Source organism: Heterodontus francisci, chromosome 14 (genome assembly GCF_036365525.1).
Source record: "Heterodontus francisci isolate sHetFra1 chromosome 14, sHetFra1.hap1, whole genome shotgun sequence".
Classification (NCBI taxonomy): Eukaryota; Metazoa; Chordata; class Chondrichthyes; order Heterodontiformes; family Heterodontidae; genus Heterodontus; species Heterodontus francisci.
The window spans coordinates 20,876,936-20,895,629 of record NC_090384.1 but is presented as its reverse complement, the minus strand read 5'-3'; the positions used below and the strand labels follow the sequence as shown (position 1 = coordinate 20,895,629).

Below are 18,694 nucleotides of genomic sequence, written 5' to 3'. Positions count from 1 at the left end.
GATTTGACCCTCGAGAGCTGGTGGAGGGCGCTGGACCAGCTCCGGCGTGAGCGGAGCCTTCAATTCTTCGGCACCCTCCGGGCTAACCTTCGGCAGGTCCATCCACAAAACTCTGAGCACGTCCTCGCTGGACGGATCCAGAGAGAACAACGCACCATAATAGGTGTGGACCAGGAGGCCCATTCCCTCTGGATCCGTGATTGAGGATCCGTTGTCGGCAAGCAGCTCGATGAGCTGCTTACGGACCCCTGCCATTTTTCCAGCAAGTAGAAGAAGGGTCAGGCGTAGTCCAAATCTTCCAGAATCTGGATCCCCGACCTCACGTACGCACCTCGGGATCCTACGAGCTGCACGTGCCACAGGGCCGGGTCCGCGACGACATGACCAAGGCGGGACACCAAGTCGAGCACCTCCCTCTCTAGGCGCCCGATCTCGGCTTCCTGCCTCTTGGTCGACCCCTTTGCCTACTCCTGACAGAAGACACGGATGTGAGTCTTGCCCACATCCCACCATAGCCTCAAGGAGGGGAATCCCTCCACTTCCTTCTCCAGTCGGCCCAGAATTAACGGAACGAGTCCTGAAATCGCTTGTCCTCCAGCAGCCGGTTGTTAAAATGCCAGTACGCGGACCCCACCCGCATGCAGAGCACAGTGAACTCTGCCCACACCAGGTGGTGGTCCGAGCACGGCACCAGCCGCATGGAGGCCGCCGAGATGTGGGAGTCAGATCAGTTCCCTCAACTTCTCCACGCTGGGGACCGGAGCGATTCCCCACCTCGAGGGTGCAGTTAAAATCCCCCCTGCAGATGATGCACTCGCCGCTATCGATAGAGCTCAAGAGAGCGGACATTTCTTTAAGGAAGCGCGCTTTCAACGCGCTGGGCCTGGGCGCGTACACGTTCACAAAGTGGAGCAGCACGCTACCCAGGCGAACGACCAGGTGGTGTAAACGGCCCAGCACAAGCTTCTTGAGCCCCAAGATCTCCGGCTGGAAAGTCAGGGCCAACAAGATAGCCACCCCACTAGGAATAGGAGTGAGGTGACTCATGTAGACCCCACCCGGCCACTCCGGGTGGCTTCGTATCCCGGAACAGTGTGGGTTTCCTGCAGAAAACTCACCGCATATCTCCCTTCCCTGAGGACTGAGTGATTATGAAGTCTGTGGTGAGACCCCCTGCTACCATTGATGTTGAGGCTGGCTATGGTTATCTTCATGTCCAAAGTACTTAGAACCCGTCACCAACACCTTACTGTGAGGAGGGAGCAAAAGCGCACCTCACCTTCCACTCCCCCAGCATTACACTGAGAACGCTTTAAATCAGCACCACTCAACCAGTTTCACACCCATGCCCTTCCCCACCTTGTTGAGGGCGGCACAGACGGACCGGATGATCAGCGCCAGTTTCGACCATCGGCCGAGGGCCAGCTGAACTTTATTGCGGCAACACCTGCATGCCACGAGGAATTCCCGGAGTTCCGCTGTGGGGTTAAGAGGGACGAGGGAGCCCACCGCCTCACTGGTGATGGATTCAAGGTCGTCCTCCGTGCCCCACACTGAGTCCCCATCCTACGTCGGGCCGTCAGCGCCAGCAGCTAACACACCCACCAAACGCTGTGGGACAGGCGTCCCGGACGCGGCAGCTGGTCCCGCCTCCGTCACAATCTCGACACCAGGATCGATGGCAGAGGAGTCTTCTCTGGGTTCATGAATGGAACTGGAGCCGATAAGCGCCAGCAGTTCAGGACCCCCCTCCACCTCTGTCCCCAGGCCAGTGAGCGGTCCAGGGGAGACGGTAGTTGCCGACTCTGGAAATTCAGCTGGAGCCGGGACTTGAGGCGGAGAGAGAAGGCCATCTACCGCCCCGCCAGCACCCACAGTCCCAGCAGACGGGGAATTACACAAATTGGCCTCTGGGTCGGGTATATCCTAGGTGGCAGCGTCAGGCTGCTGGGAGGGTTGACGCTCACAGGTCTCGCCCCCACCCAAGACACCCGACCCATCGGCCAAAGTAATGTTTTCTCCCGGGGGTCCACAGGCACTCCCACCATGGGCGGGCTCCCCTCCCCGGTAGTTCCCAAAGCCATCTCTTCCCCCCTCCATCCGGAGGGACAGAGGGTTCCCGCCCAGGGCTTTCGGCCCACACGGGGCTTGTGGCGGGGGGAGCCTGAGTACCCGCGTCAGGAGATGAACCCTGCAACTTATGTCCCTCCTCATAGGAGGGACGTCTCCTCCTCTTGTTGTGAGAGGGGCGCGGAGGTTCAGAGACCTCCATCTCAGTAGAGGTTTCTGCTTCTCCCTCCCCGTCCCCCGTGCCCAGATTTCTTGGGCCCGAGCTCATACACTGGGCAGGTGGGCTCCCCTGGATCAGCCTTAGGGCGGAGCTCAGGCTCAGGACTTTTTCCGTATCCAGGGGGCGCGCCTTCGGGTGTTTTGCTTTGCTTTGCGCCTTCCTTCCACCCGGACGGGTCTCCCCCTTTCCACTGGAGACCAAGAAAACCACTGCCTCCGGACCTGCCTGAGCGGTGGTTGTTGCAGGAGTAGGAGGTGGTGCAGCGGAGATTGGGGCAGCTCTTCCTAACATGCCCCACCCCCTTGCAGGCATGGCACTGTGTCCAGTCCGAGGTCCAGAAGACGCGGTAGGCTGCCCCTTGGAACTCAGCACTAAATTGGCCCGCTGTTATCTCCTCCCGCGCCAGCTACATAAAGAGCTGACGGCGGAAGGAGTATATATACATGCCAGAGGCTGTTCTCCTGAAGGCTGAGGGGGACTGGGGTGAGCCCTGTCTTTACCTCCCCCAGATGGTGCAGGTGGGGAAGGAGGAGCTCACCAGGAATGAAGGGCAGGACATTTGACAAAGTGACCCACTGTGCAGTGGCCTCCAGGGGGTCCACTGGCAGAAAGGTCCTGCCCACGGTGAGCCCCTTGCTCAGGGCCAGGGACACGGCCCACTCAGTCTTCAGGAAAAACACAGCCTTCCCATACATTTTAGAGGCAGGAACAATGACCGAGGGGCCAACAACCTCGGCCATTGCTTTCACGCATGCCTCTATCGTCATGTTCGGGTGGATGTCGCTCTTGAAACCATGCTTAGATGTTATTAGTTCAAAAGGTGACGGGTCGACAGGAGCAGTTGCAGCAGCTGCGGTCGGGCCCCACCACCGGTGAAGAAGGGCTTGCCATGGGGTTGAAGAGCCACGCCCACCCCGAACAAACAAAGCAAATAACACGATTTAAACAAAAAATAAACTTTAAACAAAATGGTGTGGGAGTAAAGGAGGATAGAGGTAGGAAGGTAAAGGAAAAGGGGTGGATAAGTGATTGAGTGGAGGAAGGGAGAGAAAGGCTGCAAGGGATGTTTGCTCAAACTGCTTGTTGGAGCACCTGAATAAAGTCAGCCCAAAACTTCCAGTTGGGGGAGGCTTCTTCGCCCGGGACGGCTGGAGCTGCCCGGTACCACCCTCTTTCGATTTTTCATAAAGACTGTCATCATCCGGGAAACTCCAGCTGTCCTGAGCAGACAGTTGGGATGGGGAGGGAGCTCCCTGTGTGCAGGATGGAAATCAGCACCAATACAAATACAGGGGCCCCCTACAGGTTTTGGCAGCCCCACCTGTGAATCTTCAGGCGTCTTCTCCCTCCCCCAAGCAGTCCAAAAAAAGAGTCTTTCAGGTGCTCTAACACCCACCTCTCCAAAAAGAATTGCGGCCTTTCTGCCTCCTTGCAATGGATTCACTTGGCCTTTCTCCACTCTCCAGTTACACCAGTCTCCACTCTCCAGTTACTCCACTCTCCACTCTCCAGTTACACCAGTCTCCACTCTCCAGTTACTCCACTCTCCTCTCTGCAATTACTCCACTCTCCACTCTCCAGTTACACCAGTCTCCACTCTCCAGTTACTCCACTCTCCAGTTACACCAGTCTCCACTCTCCAGTTGCAGTCTCCACTCTCCAGTTACTCCACTCTCCACTCTCCAGTTACACCAGTCTCCACTCTCCAGTTACTCCACTCTCCAGATACTCCACTCTCCAGTTACACCAGTCTCCACTCTCCAGTTGCACCAGTCTCCACTCTCCAGTTACTCCACTCTCCAGTTACACCAGTCTCCACTCTCCAGTTACTCCACTCTCCACTCTCCAGTTACACCAGTCTCCACTCTCCAGTTACACCAGTCTCCACTCTCCAGTTACTCCACTCTCCAGATACTCCACTCTCCAGTTACACCAGTCTCCACTCTCCAGTTGCACCAGTCTCCACTCTCCAGTTACTCCACTCTCCAGTAACACCAGTCTCCACTCTCCAGTTACTCCACTCTCCAGTTACACCAGTCTCCACTCTCCAGTTACTCCTCTCTCCAGTTACTCCTCTCTCCAGTTACTCCAGTCTTCACTCTCCAGTTACTCGAGTCTCCACTCTCCAGTTACTGCAGTCTCCACTCTCCAGTTACACCAGTCTCCACTCTCCAGTTATTCCAGTCTCCACTCTCCAGTTACTCCACTCTTCACTCTCCAATTACTGCAGTCTCCACTCTCCAGTGACTGCAGTCTCCACTCTCCAGTTACTGCAGTCTCCACTCTCCAGTTACTCCAGTCTCCACTCTCCAGTTATTCCACTCTCCACTCTCCAGTTATTCCAGCCTCCACTCTCCAGTTATTCCAGCCTCCACTCTCCAGTTATTCCAGTCTCCACTCTCCAGTTACTGCAGTCTCCACTCTCCAGTTACTCCACTCTCCACTCTCCAGTTACACCAGTCTCCTCTCTCTAGTTACTCCAGTCTCCAGTTACTCCAGTCTCCTCTCTCCAGTTACTCCAGTCTCCTCTCTCCAGTTATTCCAGTCTCTTCTCTCCAGTTACTCCAGTCTCCTCTCTCCAGTTACTCCAGTCTCCACTCTCCAGTTACACCAGTCTCCACTCTTCAGTTACTCCAGTCTCCACTCTCCAGTTACTCCTCTCTCCAGTTACTCCAGACTTCACTCTCCAGTTACTCCAGTCTCCACTCTCCAGTTACTGCAGTCTCCACTCTCCAGTTACTCCAGTCTCCACTCTCCAGTTATTCCACTCTCCACTCTCCAGTTATTCCAGTCTCCACTCTCCAGTTATTCCAGTCTCCACTCTCCAGTTATTCCAGTCTCCACTCTCCAGTTACTGCAGTCTCCTCTCTCCAGTTACTCCACTCTCCACTCTCCAGTTACACCAGTCTCCTCTCTCTAGTTACTCCAGTGTCAACTCTCCAGTTACTCCAGTCTCCAGTTACTCCAGTCTCCTCTCTCCAGTTACACCAGTCTCCTCTCTCCATTTACTCCACTCTCCACTCTCCACTCTCCAATTACTGCAGTCTCCACTCTCCAGTTACTGCAGTCTCCACTCTCCAGTTACTCCAGTCTCCACTCTCCAGTTATTCCACTCTCCACTCTCCAGTTATTCCAGTCTCCACTCTCCAGTTATTCCAGTCTCCACTCTCCAGTTATTCCAGTCTCCACTCTCCAGTTACTGCAGTCTCCTCTCTCCAGTTACTCCACTCTCCACTCTCCAGTTACACCAGTCTCCTCACTCTAGTTACTCCAGTGTCAACTCTCCAGTTACTCCAGTCTCCAGTTACTCCAGCCTCCTCTCTCCAGTTACACCAGTCTCCTCTCTCCAGTTACACCAGTCTCCTCTCTCCAGTTACACCAGTCTCCTCTCTCCAGTTACTCCAGTCTCCTCTCTCCAGTTATTCCAGTCTCCACTCTCCAGTTACACCAGTCTCCTCTCTCCAGTTACTCCAGTCTCCACTCTCCAGTTACACCAGTCTCCACTCTCCAGTTACTCCACTCTCCAGTTACACCAGTCTCCACTCTCCAGTTGCACCAGTCTCCACTCTCCAGTTACTCCACTCTCCACTCTCCAGTTACACCAGTCTCCACTCTCCAGTTACTCCACTCTCCAGATACTCCACTCTCCAGTTGCACCAGTCTCCACTCTCCAGTTACTCCACTCTCCAGTTACACCAGTCTCCACTCTCCAGTTACTCCACTCTCCACTCTCCAGTTACACCAGTCTCCACTCTCCAGTTACACCAGTCTCCACTCTCCAGTTACTCCACTCTCCAGATACTCCACTCTCCAGTTACACCAGTCTCCACTCTCCAGTTGCACCAGTCTCCACTCTCCAGTTACTCCACTCTTCAGTTACACCAGTCTCCACTCTCCAGTTACTCCACTCTCCACTCTCCAGTTACACCAGTCACCACTCTTCAGTTACTCCAGTCTCCACTCTCCAGTTACTCCTCTCTCCAGTTACTCCTCTCTCCAGTTACTCCAGTCTTCACTCTCCAGTTACTCGAGTCTCCACTCTCCAGTTACTGCAGTCTCCACTCTCCAGTTACACCAGCCTCCACTCTCCAGTTATTCCAGCCTCCACTCTCCAGTTATTCCAGTCTCCACTCTCCAGTTACTCCACTCTCCACTCTCCAATTACTGCAGTCTCCACTCTCCAGTTACTGCAGTCTCCACTCTCCAGTTACTGCAGTCTCCACTCTCCAGTTACTCCAGTCTCCACTCTCCAGTTACTCCAGTCTCCACTCTCCAGTTATTCCAGCCTCCACTCTCCAGTTATTCCAGCCTCCACTCTCCAGTTATTCCAGTCTCCACTCTCCAGTTACTGCAGTCTCCACTCTCCAGTTACTGCAGTCTCCTCTCTCCAGTTACTCCACTCTCCACTCTCCAGTTACACCAGTCTCCTCTCTCTAGTTACTCCAGCCTCCTCCCTCCAGTTACTCCAGTCCCCTCTCTCCAGTTACACCAGTCTCCTCTCTCCAGTTACTCCACTCTCCACTCTCCAATTACTGCAGTCTCCACTCTCCAGTTACTGCAGTCTCCACTCTCCAGTTACTCCAGTCTCCACTCTCCAGTTATTCCACTCTCCACTCTCCAGTTATTCCACTCTCCACTCTCCAGTTATTCCAGTCTCCACTCTCCAGTTATTCCAGTCTCCACTCTCCAGTTACTGCAGTCTCCTCTCTCCAGTTACTCCACTCCCCACTCTCCAGTTACACCAGTCTCCTCTCTCTAGTTACTCCAGTGTCAACTCTCCAGTTACTCCAGTCTCCAGTTACTCCAGTCTCCACTCTCCAGTTACTCCAGTCTCCTCTCTCCAGTTACACCAGTCTCCTCTCTCCAGTTACTCCAGTCTCCTCTCTCCAGTTATTCCAGTCTCCTCTCTCCAGTTACTCCAGTCTCCTCTCTCCAGTTACTCCAGTCTCCACTCTTCAGTTACTCCAGTCTCCACTCTCCAGTTACTCCTCTCTCCAGTTACTCCAGTCTTCACTCTCCAGTTACTCCAGTCTCCACTCTCCAGTTACTGCAGTCTCCACTCTCCAGTTACTCCAGTCTCCACTCTCCAGTTATTCCACTCTCCACTCTCCAGTTATTCCAGTCTCCACTCTCCAGTTATTCCAGTCTCCACTCTCCAGTTATTCCAGTCTCCACTCTCCAGTTACTGCAGTCTCCTCTCTCCAGTTACTCCACTCTCCACTCTCCAGTTACACCAGTCTCCTCTCTCTAGTTACTCCAGTGTCAACTCTCCAGTTACTCCAGTCTCCAGTTACTCCAGTCTCCTCTGTCCAGTTACTCCAGTCACCTCTCTCCAGTTACACCAGTCTCCTCTCTCCAGTTACTCCACTCTCCACTCTCCAATTACTGCAGTCTCCACTCTCCAGTTACTGCAGTCTCCACTCTCCAGTTACTCCAGTCTCCACTCTCCAGTTATTCCACTCTCCACTCTCCAGTTATTCCAGTCTCCACTCTCCAGTTATTCCAGTCTCCACTCTCCAGTTACTGCAGTCTCCTCTCTCCAGTTACTCCACTCTCCACTCTCCAGTTACACCAGTCTCCTCTCTCTAGTTACTCCAGTGTCAACTCTCCAGTTACTCCAGTCTCCAGTTACTCCAGTCTCCACTCTCCAGTTACTCCAGTCTCCACTCTCCAGTTACTCCAGTCTCCTCTCTCCAGTTACACCAGTCTCCTCTCTCCAGTTACACCAGTCTCCTCTCTCCAGTTATTCCAGTCTCCTCTCTCCAGTTACTCCAGTCTCCTCTCTCCAGTTACTCCAGTCTCCACTCTCCAGTTACACCAGTCTCCTCTCTCCAGTTACTCCACTCTCCACTCTCCAGTTACTCCAGTGTCAACTCTCCAGTTACTCCACTCTCCACTCGCCAGTTACTCCACTCTGCACTCTCCAATTACTGCAGTCTCCACTCTCCAGTTACTGCAGTCTCCACTCTCCAGTTACTCCAGTCTCCACTCTCCAGTTATTCCACTCTCCACTCTCCAGTTATTCCAGTCTCCACTCTCCAGTTATTCCAGTCTCCACTCTCCAGTTACTGCAGTCTCCTCTCTCCAGTTACTGCACTCTTCACTCTCCAGTTACACCAGTCTCCTCTCTCCAGTTACTCCACTCTCCAGTTACTCCACTCTCCACTCTCCAGTTACTCCACTCTCCACTCTCCAGTTACACCAGTCTCCTCTCTCTAGTTACTCCAGTGTCAACTCTCCAGTTACTCCAGTCTCCAGTTACTCCAGCCTCCTCTCTCCAGTTACTCCAGTCCCCTCTCTCCAGTTACACCAGTCTCCTCTCTCCAGTTATTCCAGTCTCCACTCTCCAGTTATTCCTGTCTCCACTCTCCAGTTACTGCAGTCTCCTCTCTCCAGTTACTCCACTCCCCACTCTCCAGTTACACCAGTCTCCTCTCTCTAGTTACTCCAGTGTCAACTCTCCAGTTACTCCAGTCTCCAGTTACTCCAGTCTCCACTCTCCAGTTACACCAGTCTCCTCTCTCCAGTTACTCCAGTCTCCTCTCTCCAGTTATTCCAGTCTCCTCTCTCCAGTTACTCCAGTCTCCTCTCTCCAGTTACTCCAGTCTCCTCTCTCCAGTTACTCCAGTCTCCACTCTCCAGTTTCACCAGTCTCCACTCTTCAGTTACTCCAGTCTCCACTCTCCAGTTACTCCTCTCTCCAGTTACTCCAGTCTTCACTCTCCAGTTACTCCAGTTTCCACTCTCCAGTTACTCCAGTCTCCACTCTCCAGTTACTGCAGTCTCCACTCTCCAGTTACTGCAGTCTCCACTCTCCAGTTACTCCAGTCTCCACTCTCCAGTTATTCCACTCTCCACTCTCCAGTTATTCCAGTCTCCACTCTCCAGTTATTCCAGTCTCCACTCTCCAGTTACTCCACTCTCCATTCTCCAGTTACACCAGTCTCCTCTCTCTAGTTACTCCAGTGTCAACTCTCCAGTTACTCCAGTCTCCAGTTACTCCAGTCTCCTCTCTCCAGTTACTCCAGTCTCCTCTCTCCAGTTACACCAGTCTCCTCTCTCCAGTTACTCCACTCTCCACTCTCCAATTACTGCAGTCTCCACTCTCCAGTTACTGCAGTCTCCACTCTCCAGTTACTCCAGTCTCCACTCTCTAGTTATTCCACTCTCCACTCTCCAGTTATTCCAGTCTCCACTCTCCAGTTATTCCAGTCTCCACTCTCCAGTTATTCCAGTCTCCACTCTCCAGTTACTGCAGTCTCCTCTCTCCAGTTACTCCACTCTCCACTCTCCAGTTACACCAGTCTCCTCTCTCTAGTTACTCCAGTGTCAACTCTCCAGTTACTCCAGTCTCCAGTTACTCCAGTCTCCACTCTCCAGTTAGTCCAGTCTCCTCTCTCCAGTTACACCAGTCTCCTCTCTCCAGTTACACCAGTCTCTTCTCTCCAGTTACACCAGTCTCCTCTCTCCAGTTATTCCAGTCTCCTCTCTCCAGTTACTCCAGTCTCCTCTCTCCAGTTACTCCACTCTCCACTCTCCAGTTACTCCAGTGTCAACTCTCCAGTTACTCCACTCTCCACTCTCCAGTTACTCCACTCTGCACTCTCCAATTACTGCAGTCTCCACTCTCCAGTTACTGCAGTCTCCACTCTCCAGTTACTCCAGTCTCCACTCTCCAGTTATTCCACTCTCCACTCTCCAGTTATTCCAGTCTCCACTCTCCAGTTATTCCAGTCTCCACTCTCCAGTTACTGCAGTCTCCTCTCTCCAGTTACTCCACTCTTCACTCTCCAGTTACACCAGTCTCCTCTCTCCAGTTACTCCACTCTCCAGTTACTCCACTCTCCACTCTCCAGTTACTCCACTCTCCACTCTCCAGTTACACCAGTCTCCTCTCTCTAGTTACTCCAGTGTCAAGTCTCCAGTTACTCCAGTCTCCAGTTACTCCAGCCTCCTCTCTCCAGTTACTCCAGTCCCCTCTCTCCAGTTACACCAGTCTCCTCTCTCCAGTTACTCCAGTCTCCACTCTCCAGTTATTCCAGTCTCCACTCTCCAGTTATTCCAGTCTCCACTCTCCAGTTACTGCAGTCTCCTCTCTCCAGTTACTCCACTCCCCACTCTCCAGTTACACCAGTCTCCTCTCTCTAGTTACTCCAGTGTCAACTCTCCAGTTACTCCAGTCTCCAGTTACTCCAGTCTCCACTCTCCAGTTACTCCAGTCTCCTCTCTCCAGTTACACCAGTCTCCTCTCTCCAGTTACACCAGTCTCCTCTCTCCAGTTACACCAGTCTCCTCTCTCCAGTTACTGCAGTCTCCAATCTCCAGTTACTCCAGTCTCCACTCTCCAGTTATTCCACTCTCCACTCTCCAGTTATTCCAGTCTCCTCTCTCCAGTTACTCCACTCTCCACTCTCCAGTTACACCAGTCTCCTCTCTCTAGTTACTCCAGTGTCAACTCTCCAGTTACTCCAGTCTCCAGTTACTCCAGTCTCCTCTCTCCAGTTACTCCAGTCTCCTCTCTCCAGTTACACCAGTCTCCTCTCTCCAGTTACTCCACTCTCCACTCTCCAGTTACTCCAGTCTCCTCTCTCCAGTTACACCAGTCTCCACTCTCCAGTTACTGCAGTCTCCTCTCTCCAGTTACTCCAGTCTCCAGTTACTCCAGTCTCCTCTCTCCAGTTACTCCAGTCTCCTCTCTCCAGTTACACCAGTCTCCTCTCTCCAGTTACTCCACTCTCCACTCTCCAGTTATTCCAGTCTCCACTCTCCAGTTACTGCAGTCTCCACTCTCCAGTTACTCCAGTCTCCACTCTCCAGTTATTCCACTCTCCACTCTCCAGTTATTCCAGTCTCCACTCTCCAGTTATTCCAGTCTCCACTCTCCAATTACTGCAGTCTCCACTCTCCAGTTACTGCAGTCTCCACTCTCCAGTTACTCCAGTCTCCACTCTCCAGTTATTCCACTCTCCACTCTCCAGTTATTCCAGTCTCCACTCTCCAGTTATTCCAGTCTCCACTCTCCAGTTATTCCAGTCTCCACTCTCCAGTTACTGCAGTCTCCTCTCTCCAGTTACTCCAGTCTCCACTCTCCAGTTACACCAGTCTCCTCTCTCCAGTTACTCCACTCTCCACTCTCCAGTTACTCCAGTGTCAACTCTCCAGTTACTCCACTCTCCACTCTCCAGTTACTCCACTCTACACTCTCCAATTACTGCAGTCTCCACTCTCCAGTTACTGCAGTCTCCACTCTCCAGTTACTCCAGTCTCCACTCTCCAGTTATTCCACTCTCCACTCTCCAGTTATTCCAGTCTCCACTCTCCAGTTATTCCAGTCTCCACTCTCCAGTTACTGCAGTCTCCTCTCTCCAGTTACTCCACTCTTCACTCTCCAGTTACACCAGTCTCCTCTCTCCAGTTACTCCACTCTCCAGTTACTCCACTCTCCACTCTCCAGTTACTCCACTCTCCACTCTCCAGTTACACCAGTCTCCTCTCTCTAGTTACTCCAGTGTCAAGTCTCCAGTTACTCCAGTCTCCAGTTACTCCAGCCTCCTCTCTCCAGTTACTCCAGTCCCCTCTCTCCAGTTACACCAGTCTCCTCTCTCCAGTTACTCCAGTCTCCACTCTCCAGTTATTCCAGTCTCCACTCTCCAGTTATTCCAGTCTCCACTCTCCAGTTACTGCAGTCTCCTCTCTCCAGTTACTCCACTCCCCACTCTCCAGTTACACCAGTCTCCTCTCTCTAGTTACTCCAGTGTCAACTCTCCAGTTACTCCAGTCTCCAGTTACTCCAGTCTCCACTCTCCAGTTACTCCAGTCTCCTCTCTCCAGTTACACCAGTCTCCTCTCTCCAGTTACACCAGTCTCCTCTCTCCAGTTACACCAGTCTCCTCTCTCCAGTTACTGCAGTCTCCAATCTCCAGTTACTCCAGTCTCCACTCTCCAGTTATTCCACTCTCCACTCTCCAGTTATTCCAGTCTCCTCTCTCCAGTTACTCCACTCTCCACTCTCCAGTTACACCAGTCTCCTCTCTCTAGTTACTCCAGTGTCAACTCTCCAGTTACTCCAGTCTCCAGTTACTCCAGTCTCCTCTCTCCAGTTACTCCAGTCTCCTCTCTCCAGTTACACCAGTCTCCTCTCTCCAGTTACTCCACTCTCCACTCTCCAGTTATTCCAGTCTCCACTCTCCAGTTACTGCAGTCTCCACTCTCCAGTTACTCCAGTCTCCACTCTCCAGTTATTCCACTCTCCACTCTCCAGTTATTCCAGTCTCCACTCTCCAGTTATTCCAGTCTCCACTCTCCAATTACTGCAGTCTCCACTCTCCAGTTACTGCAGTCTCCACTCTCCAGTTACTCCAGTCTCCACTCTCCAGTTATTCCACTCTCCACTCTCCAGTTATTCCAGTCTCCACTCTCCAGTTATTCCAGTCTCCACTCTCCAGTTATTCCAGTCTCCACTCTCCAGTTACTGCAGTCTCCTCTCTCCAGTTACTCCAGTCTCCACTCTCCAGTTACACCAGTCTCCTCTCTCCAGTTACTCCACTCTCCACTCTCCAGTTACTCCAGTGTCAACTCTCCAGTTACTCCACTCTCCACTCTCCAGTTACTCCACTCTACACTCTCCAATTACTGCAGTCTCCACTCTCCAGTTACTGCAGTCTCCACTCTCCAGTTACTCCAGTCTCCACTCTCCAGTTATTCCACTCTCCACTCTCCAGTTATTCCAGTCTCCACTCTCCAGTTATTCCAGTCTCCACTCTCCAGTTACTGCAGTCTCCTCTCTCCAGTTACTCCACTCTTCTCTCTCCAGTTACACCAGTCTCCTCTCTCCAGTTACTCCACTCTCCAGTTACTCCACTCTCCACTCTCCAGTTACTCCACTCTTCACTATCCAGTTACTCCACTCTCCACTCTCTAGTTACACCAGTCTCCTCTCTCCAGTTACACCAGTCTCCTCTCTCCAGTTACTCCAGTGTCAACTCTCCAGTTACTCCAGTGTCAACTCTCCAGTTACTCCACTCTCCACTCTCCAGTTACTCCACTCTCCTCTCTCCAGTTACACCAGTCTCCTCTCTCCAGTTACACCAGTCTCCTCTCTCCAGTTACTCCAGTATCAACTCTCCAGTTACTCCAGTCTGCACTCTCCAGTTACTCCGTCTCCTCTCTCCAGTTACTCCAGTCTCCTCTCTCCAGTTACTCCAGTCTGCTCTGTCCAGTTACTCCGTCTCCTCTCTCCAGTTACTCCAGTCTCCTCTCTCCAGTTACTCCAGTCTCCTCTCTCCAGTTACTCCGTCTCCACTCTCCAGTTACTCCGTCTGCTCCAGTTACTCCGTCTCCACTCTCCAGTTACTCCAGTCTTCTCTCCATTCCAGTTGCTGTTTCAGTAGCACAGGTGCTGTTGCTCCCCCTGATTACACACAGGAAGTGCTTCCATCTCTCCAGCCAATCCCATGCTGTACCTGTCCTAGGAGTGTTTGATGGACAGTGTAGAGGGAGCTTTACTCTGTATCTCAGTTTAGAGGGAGCTTTCTTCTGTATCTAACTGTGCCCCATGGAGAGGGAGAGGTGATTAATAAGCTCTCACCTCCATTCGGTCTATGCTGGGGGAAGGTAGAGGAGCAGTTGTTTCCAGCTCAGGTAAAGAGCACCACAGTGAAAATGATGCGGTGCCACATTCTGTGGCTGGGTGTATGTGATAGAATCTAGTCTGCCATGGTGAATGCTTGTGTAATTAGTGCACTCTCTGCACTGTGCCAATGAGGAGGTAAGTGTGCACGGGCTCTCTGAATTCTGAGATCTGTACATGGTCAGCCAGGAATGCCTGAATCCCACCTCCCTCGCAAAGCCTCTTTCCATTCCTGTGTTGAAACTTCAGCCTCCTGATTGATCAGTGAATGTGAGGAATACTGGGGAGTGCTTCACCACATGTATACCATGCTCTCAGGGACTCAGTCCCAGCCTGGCTCAGCCTACTCTGCCGAGTGCCTGGTCTGGAGGGGAGCAGCATCAGTGCTGAGGGAATGGTGACACCATTGGTTTCAAATCAACTTCTAGCCCTCTCAGTGCCTGGGTTTGTCACTGGGCTAGAAGAGCAAATGGGTGCAAACGTACGCCTTCCCAGGGGGCCCCTCACCCCTCCCACTGCCCCTTCACTCCGCAGTCTCTGTGCTCTGCTATTCCCAGAGTGCACCCGCCTCCCCCTCCCCCCCGCCCCCCCCCCCGCCTCCATACCGCTTCCCCCCTCTCCCCACAGTCTCTGCACTGCGCTGTGCTCTAGGAGACCCCCCCCCCCCCCCACTACTGACCCCTCTCTCTGCAGTATTGCCCCTCTGTTGTGCCCCTGTCTCAGTAACTCTCTGTCCTCTCTTGCAGTTGGCTGGTGGTGTGGTGATGGCAGTCGGTATCTGGACCCTTGCTGAGAAGAGTGATTATATCAGCCTGCTCTCCTCCAGCACCTACGCAGCCACGGCCTACATCCTGGTGGTTGCGGGGGTCATCGTCATGCTGACTGGGATCCTAGGCTGCTGTGCGACCTTTAAGGAGAAGAGAAATTTACTTCGAGTGGTACAGAGCTCATTCCTTCAAAGATCTTTAGTCTAAGTTTGTCCTTTTGTGTCTGCAATGTCCTGTTTCTAAAGCCACATGTTCACTGAGCACGCTCCCAGGTCACCTGGTCTGAGCTGATCAGTGTCATATTGGATGTGGGTTGTGTTCAGTTCTCAGGGTGGGTAATGTTGGAGTTCCCAGTGACACGGGCTGTGCAATCTAACTGATGCTCTGTAGTCTTGTAGTCCCGGTCGCCCAATTCTGGCTTGTTCCTGGAGGTTTCATCACATGACTTGCTGTCTCCCAGTTGGCCAATATTTTTATCATTAATAAATGAACGTGTTGCAGGAAAAGTGGAAAAACTACTTGTGATTTTTCTCCTGAGTTGCTTGTAGCAATGTCCAGTAGATCAATTTTTCATTTTGCACACTCCAGGGCAGTCCCAGAATTGGCCCTCCTGTTTACTCTGTGTGCTGATACTGTGTATTTGGTGTGGAAGTGGGGATGTTCTCTGTGCTTTGGTGGTGACAGGGTGAGGTGTGGACAGGTGCTGTTTTGTGGGGTATCTGTGGGGTGGGGGGGCTGAGGTGGGGACTGGTGCTGTTTTTGGTGTGTCTGGGGGTGTGAGGTTGAGGTGGGGACTGGAGCTGTTTTTGGTGTGTCTGTGGGGTTGGGGGGTTGAGGTGGGGACTGGAGCTGTTTTTGGTGTGTCTGTGGGGTTGGGGGGTTGAGGTGGGGACTGGAGCTGTTTTTGGTGTGTCTGGGGGTGGGGGGTTGAGGTGGGGACTGGAGCTGTTTTTGGTGTGTCTGTGGGGGTGTGAGGTTGAGGTGGGGACTGGAGCTGTTTTTGGTGTGTCTGGGGGTGGGGGGTTGAGGTGGGGACTGGTGCTGTTTTTGGTGTGTCTGGGGGTGGGGGGTTGAGGTGGGGACTGGAGCTGTTTTTGGTGTGTCTGTGGGGGTGTGAGGTTGAGGTGGGGACTGGAGCTGTTTTTGGTGTGTCTGGGGGTGGGGGTTGAGGTGGGGACTGGAGCTGTTTTTGGTGTGTCTGTGGGGTTGGGGGGTTGAGGTGGGGACTGGAGCTGTTTTTGGTGTGTCTGTGGGGCTGGGGGGTTGAGGTGGGGACTGGAGCTGTTTTTGGTGTGTCTGTGGGGGTGGGGGGTTGAGGTGGGGACTGGAGCTGTTTTTGGTGTGTCTGTGGGGGTGGGGGGTTGAGGTGGGGACTGGAGCTGTTTTTGGTGTGTCTGTGGGGTTGGGGGGTTGAGGTGGGGACTGGAGCTGTTTTTGGTGTGTCTGGGGGTGGGGGGTTGAGGTGGGGACTGGAGCTGTTTTTGGTGTGTCTGGGGGTGTGAGGTCTGTGGGGGTGGGGGGTTGAGGTGGGGACTGGTGCTGTTTTTGGTGTGTCTGTGGGGATGTGAGGTCTGTGGGGGTGGGGGGTTGAGGTGGGGACTGGTGCTGTTTTTGGTGTGTCTGTGGGGATGTGAGGTCTGTGGGGGTGTGAGGTTGAGGTGGGGACTGGAGCTGTTTTTGGTGTGTCTGTGGGGGTGGGGGGTTGAGGTGGGGACTGGTGTTGTTTTTGGTGTGTCTGTGGGGGTGTGAGGTTGAGGTGGGGACTGGAGCTGTTTTTGGTGTGTCTGTGGGGGTGGGGGGTTGAGGTGGGGACTGGAGCTGTTTTTGGTGTGTCTGTGGGGGTGGGGGGTTGAGGTGGGGACTGGAGCTGTTTTTGGTGTGTCTGTGGGGGGGGGGGGGAGAGGTTGAGGTGGGGACTGGAGCTGTTTTTGGTGTGTCTGTGGGGGTGTGAGGTTGAGGTGGGGACTGGAGCTGTTTTTGGTGTGTCTGTGGGGGTGTGAGGTTGAGGTGGGGACTGGAGCTGTTTTTGGTGTGTCTGTGGGGGTGTGAGGTTGAGGTGGGGACTGGAGCTGTTTTTGGTGTGTCTGTGGGGGTGTGAGGTTGAGGTGGGGACTGGAGCTGTTTTTGGTGTGTCTGTGGGGGTGTGAGGTTGAGGTGGGGACTGGAGCTGTTTTTGGTGTGTCTGTGGGGGTGTGAGGTTGAGGTGGGGACTGGAGCTGTTTTTGGTGTGTCTGTGGGGGTGGGGGGTTGGGAGGGGTGCAATACCTAGATTTCCAAAAGGCATTCGATAAGGTGCGACACGAAAGGTTAATTAGCTCATGGAGTCGGGGTAATATATTGGCATGGATAGAAGATTGGTTAATGAACAGGAAACAGAGTGGCATAAACAAGCCATTTTCAAGTTGGCAGGCAGTGAATAGTGGGGTGCTGCAAGGATGAGTACTGGGGCCTCAATCATTTACAATCTATATTAATGACTTGGATGAAGAGACAGTAATGGATCTAAGTATGCTGATGATACAAAGGTAGATGGAAAAGTAAACTGTGGGGAGGACACAGACAGGTTAAGTGAGTGGGGAACATGATGGCAGATGGAGTATAATGTAGGGAAGTGTGAAATTATTCATTTGGTCGTAAGAATAGAAAAGCGGAATATTTTTTAAAAGGTGTGAAACTTGTAAATGTTGATGTTCAAAGAGACGTGGGTATGCTTGTCCAAGGAACACAGAAAGTTAGCATGCAGGTACAGCAAGCAATTAGGAAGGCAAATGCCATGTTGGCCTTTATTGCAAGGGGATTGGAGTACAGGAATAAAGAAATCTTGCTAAAATTGTACAGAGCTTTGGTGAGACCGCACCTGGAATACTGTGTGCAGTTTTGTCTCCACATTTAAGTTAGGATATACTTGCACTGGAGGCAGTGCAGCGAAGATTTACTAAATTAGTCCCTGGAATGAGGGGATTGTCCAATGATGAGAGGCTGAGTAAAAAGGGGTTATATTCTCTGAAGTTTAGAAGGGTTGATAAGGTAGAAGCTGAGAGATTGTTCCCACTGGTCAGGGAATCTAGAACACAGGGACACAATCTCAGGATAAAGGGTTAATCATTCAGGATTGAGATGAGGAGAAATTACTTCACTCAAAGGGATGTGAATCTTTGGAATTCTCTACCCCAGAGGGTTATGGATGCTCCATCATTGAATATATTTATGGCTGGGATAGACAGATTTTTGGTCTCTCGGAATCAAGGGCTATGGTGAGTGGGTGAGAAAGTGGAATTGAAGCCCAGGATCAGTCATGATTTTACTGAATGGCAGAGCAGGCTCGATGGGTCATATGGTCTACTCCTGCTGCTAGTTCTTATGTTCTTGTGTCTTGTGGGGTGGACGTGCGGGGGCGGAGCATGAGGTGGAGAGGGGGCTGTTTTGAGGGGATGTGGAGATGGGGATGTTTTGAGGGGAGGTGGAGAGGGGGCTGTTTTGAGGGGAGGTGGAGATGGGGATGTTTTGAGGGGAGGTGGAGAGGGTGCTGTTTTGAGGGGAGGTGGAGATGGGGATGTTTTGAGGGGAGGTGGAGATGGGGATGTTTTGAGGGGAGGTGGAGATGGGGATGTTTTGAGGGGAGGTGGAGATGGGGATGTTTTGAGGGGAGGTGGAGATGGGGATGTTTTGGGGGGTGGAGAGGGGACTCTTTTGGGGGGAGGTGGGGAGGGGGCTGTTTTGGGGGGAGGTGGAGATGGGGATGTTTTGGGGGGTGGAGAGGGGACTCTTTTGGGGGGAGGTGGGGAGGGGGCTGTTTTGGGGGGAGATGGAGATGGGGATGTTTTGGGGAGTGGAGAGGGGACTGTTTTGGGTGGAGATGGGGATGTTTCGGGGGGTGGAGAGGGGGATGTTTTGGGGAGTGGAGAGGGGACTGTTTTGGGTGGAGATGGGGATGTTTCGGGGGGTGGAGAGGGGGATGTTTTGGGGAGTGGGGAGGGGGCTGTTTTGGGGGGAGGTGGGGAGGGGGCT

General features: G+C 52.9%; 1 protein-coding gene across 2 annotated transcripts in view; it reads left to right on the top strand.

Annotated features, from left to right (window-relative positions):
- LOC137376942 (CD151 antigen-like) overlaps nucleotides 1-18,694 on the top strand; it is a 112,803-nt gene that overhangs the window by 23,173 nt on the left and 70,936 nt on the right. For both annotated transcript variants that reach the window (XM_068045910.1, XM_068045909.1), the window contains exon 3: nucleotides 14,666-14,857. In XM_068045910.1, coding sequence (XP_067902011.1) covers nucleotides 14,666-14,857 — 192 coding nt within the window. The remainder of the gene's footprint in view (nucleotides 1-14,665; nucleotides 14,858-18,694) is intronic.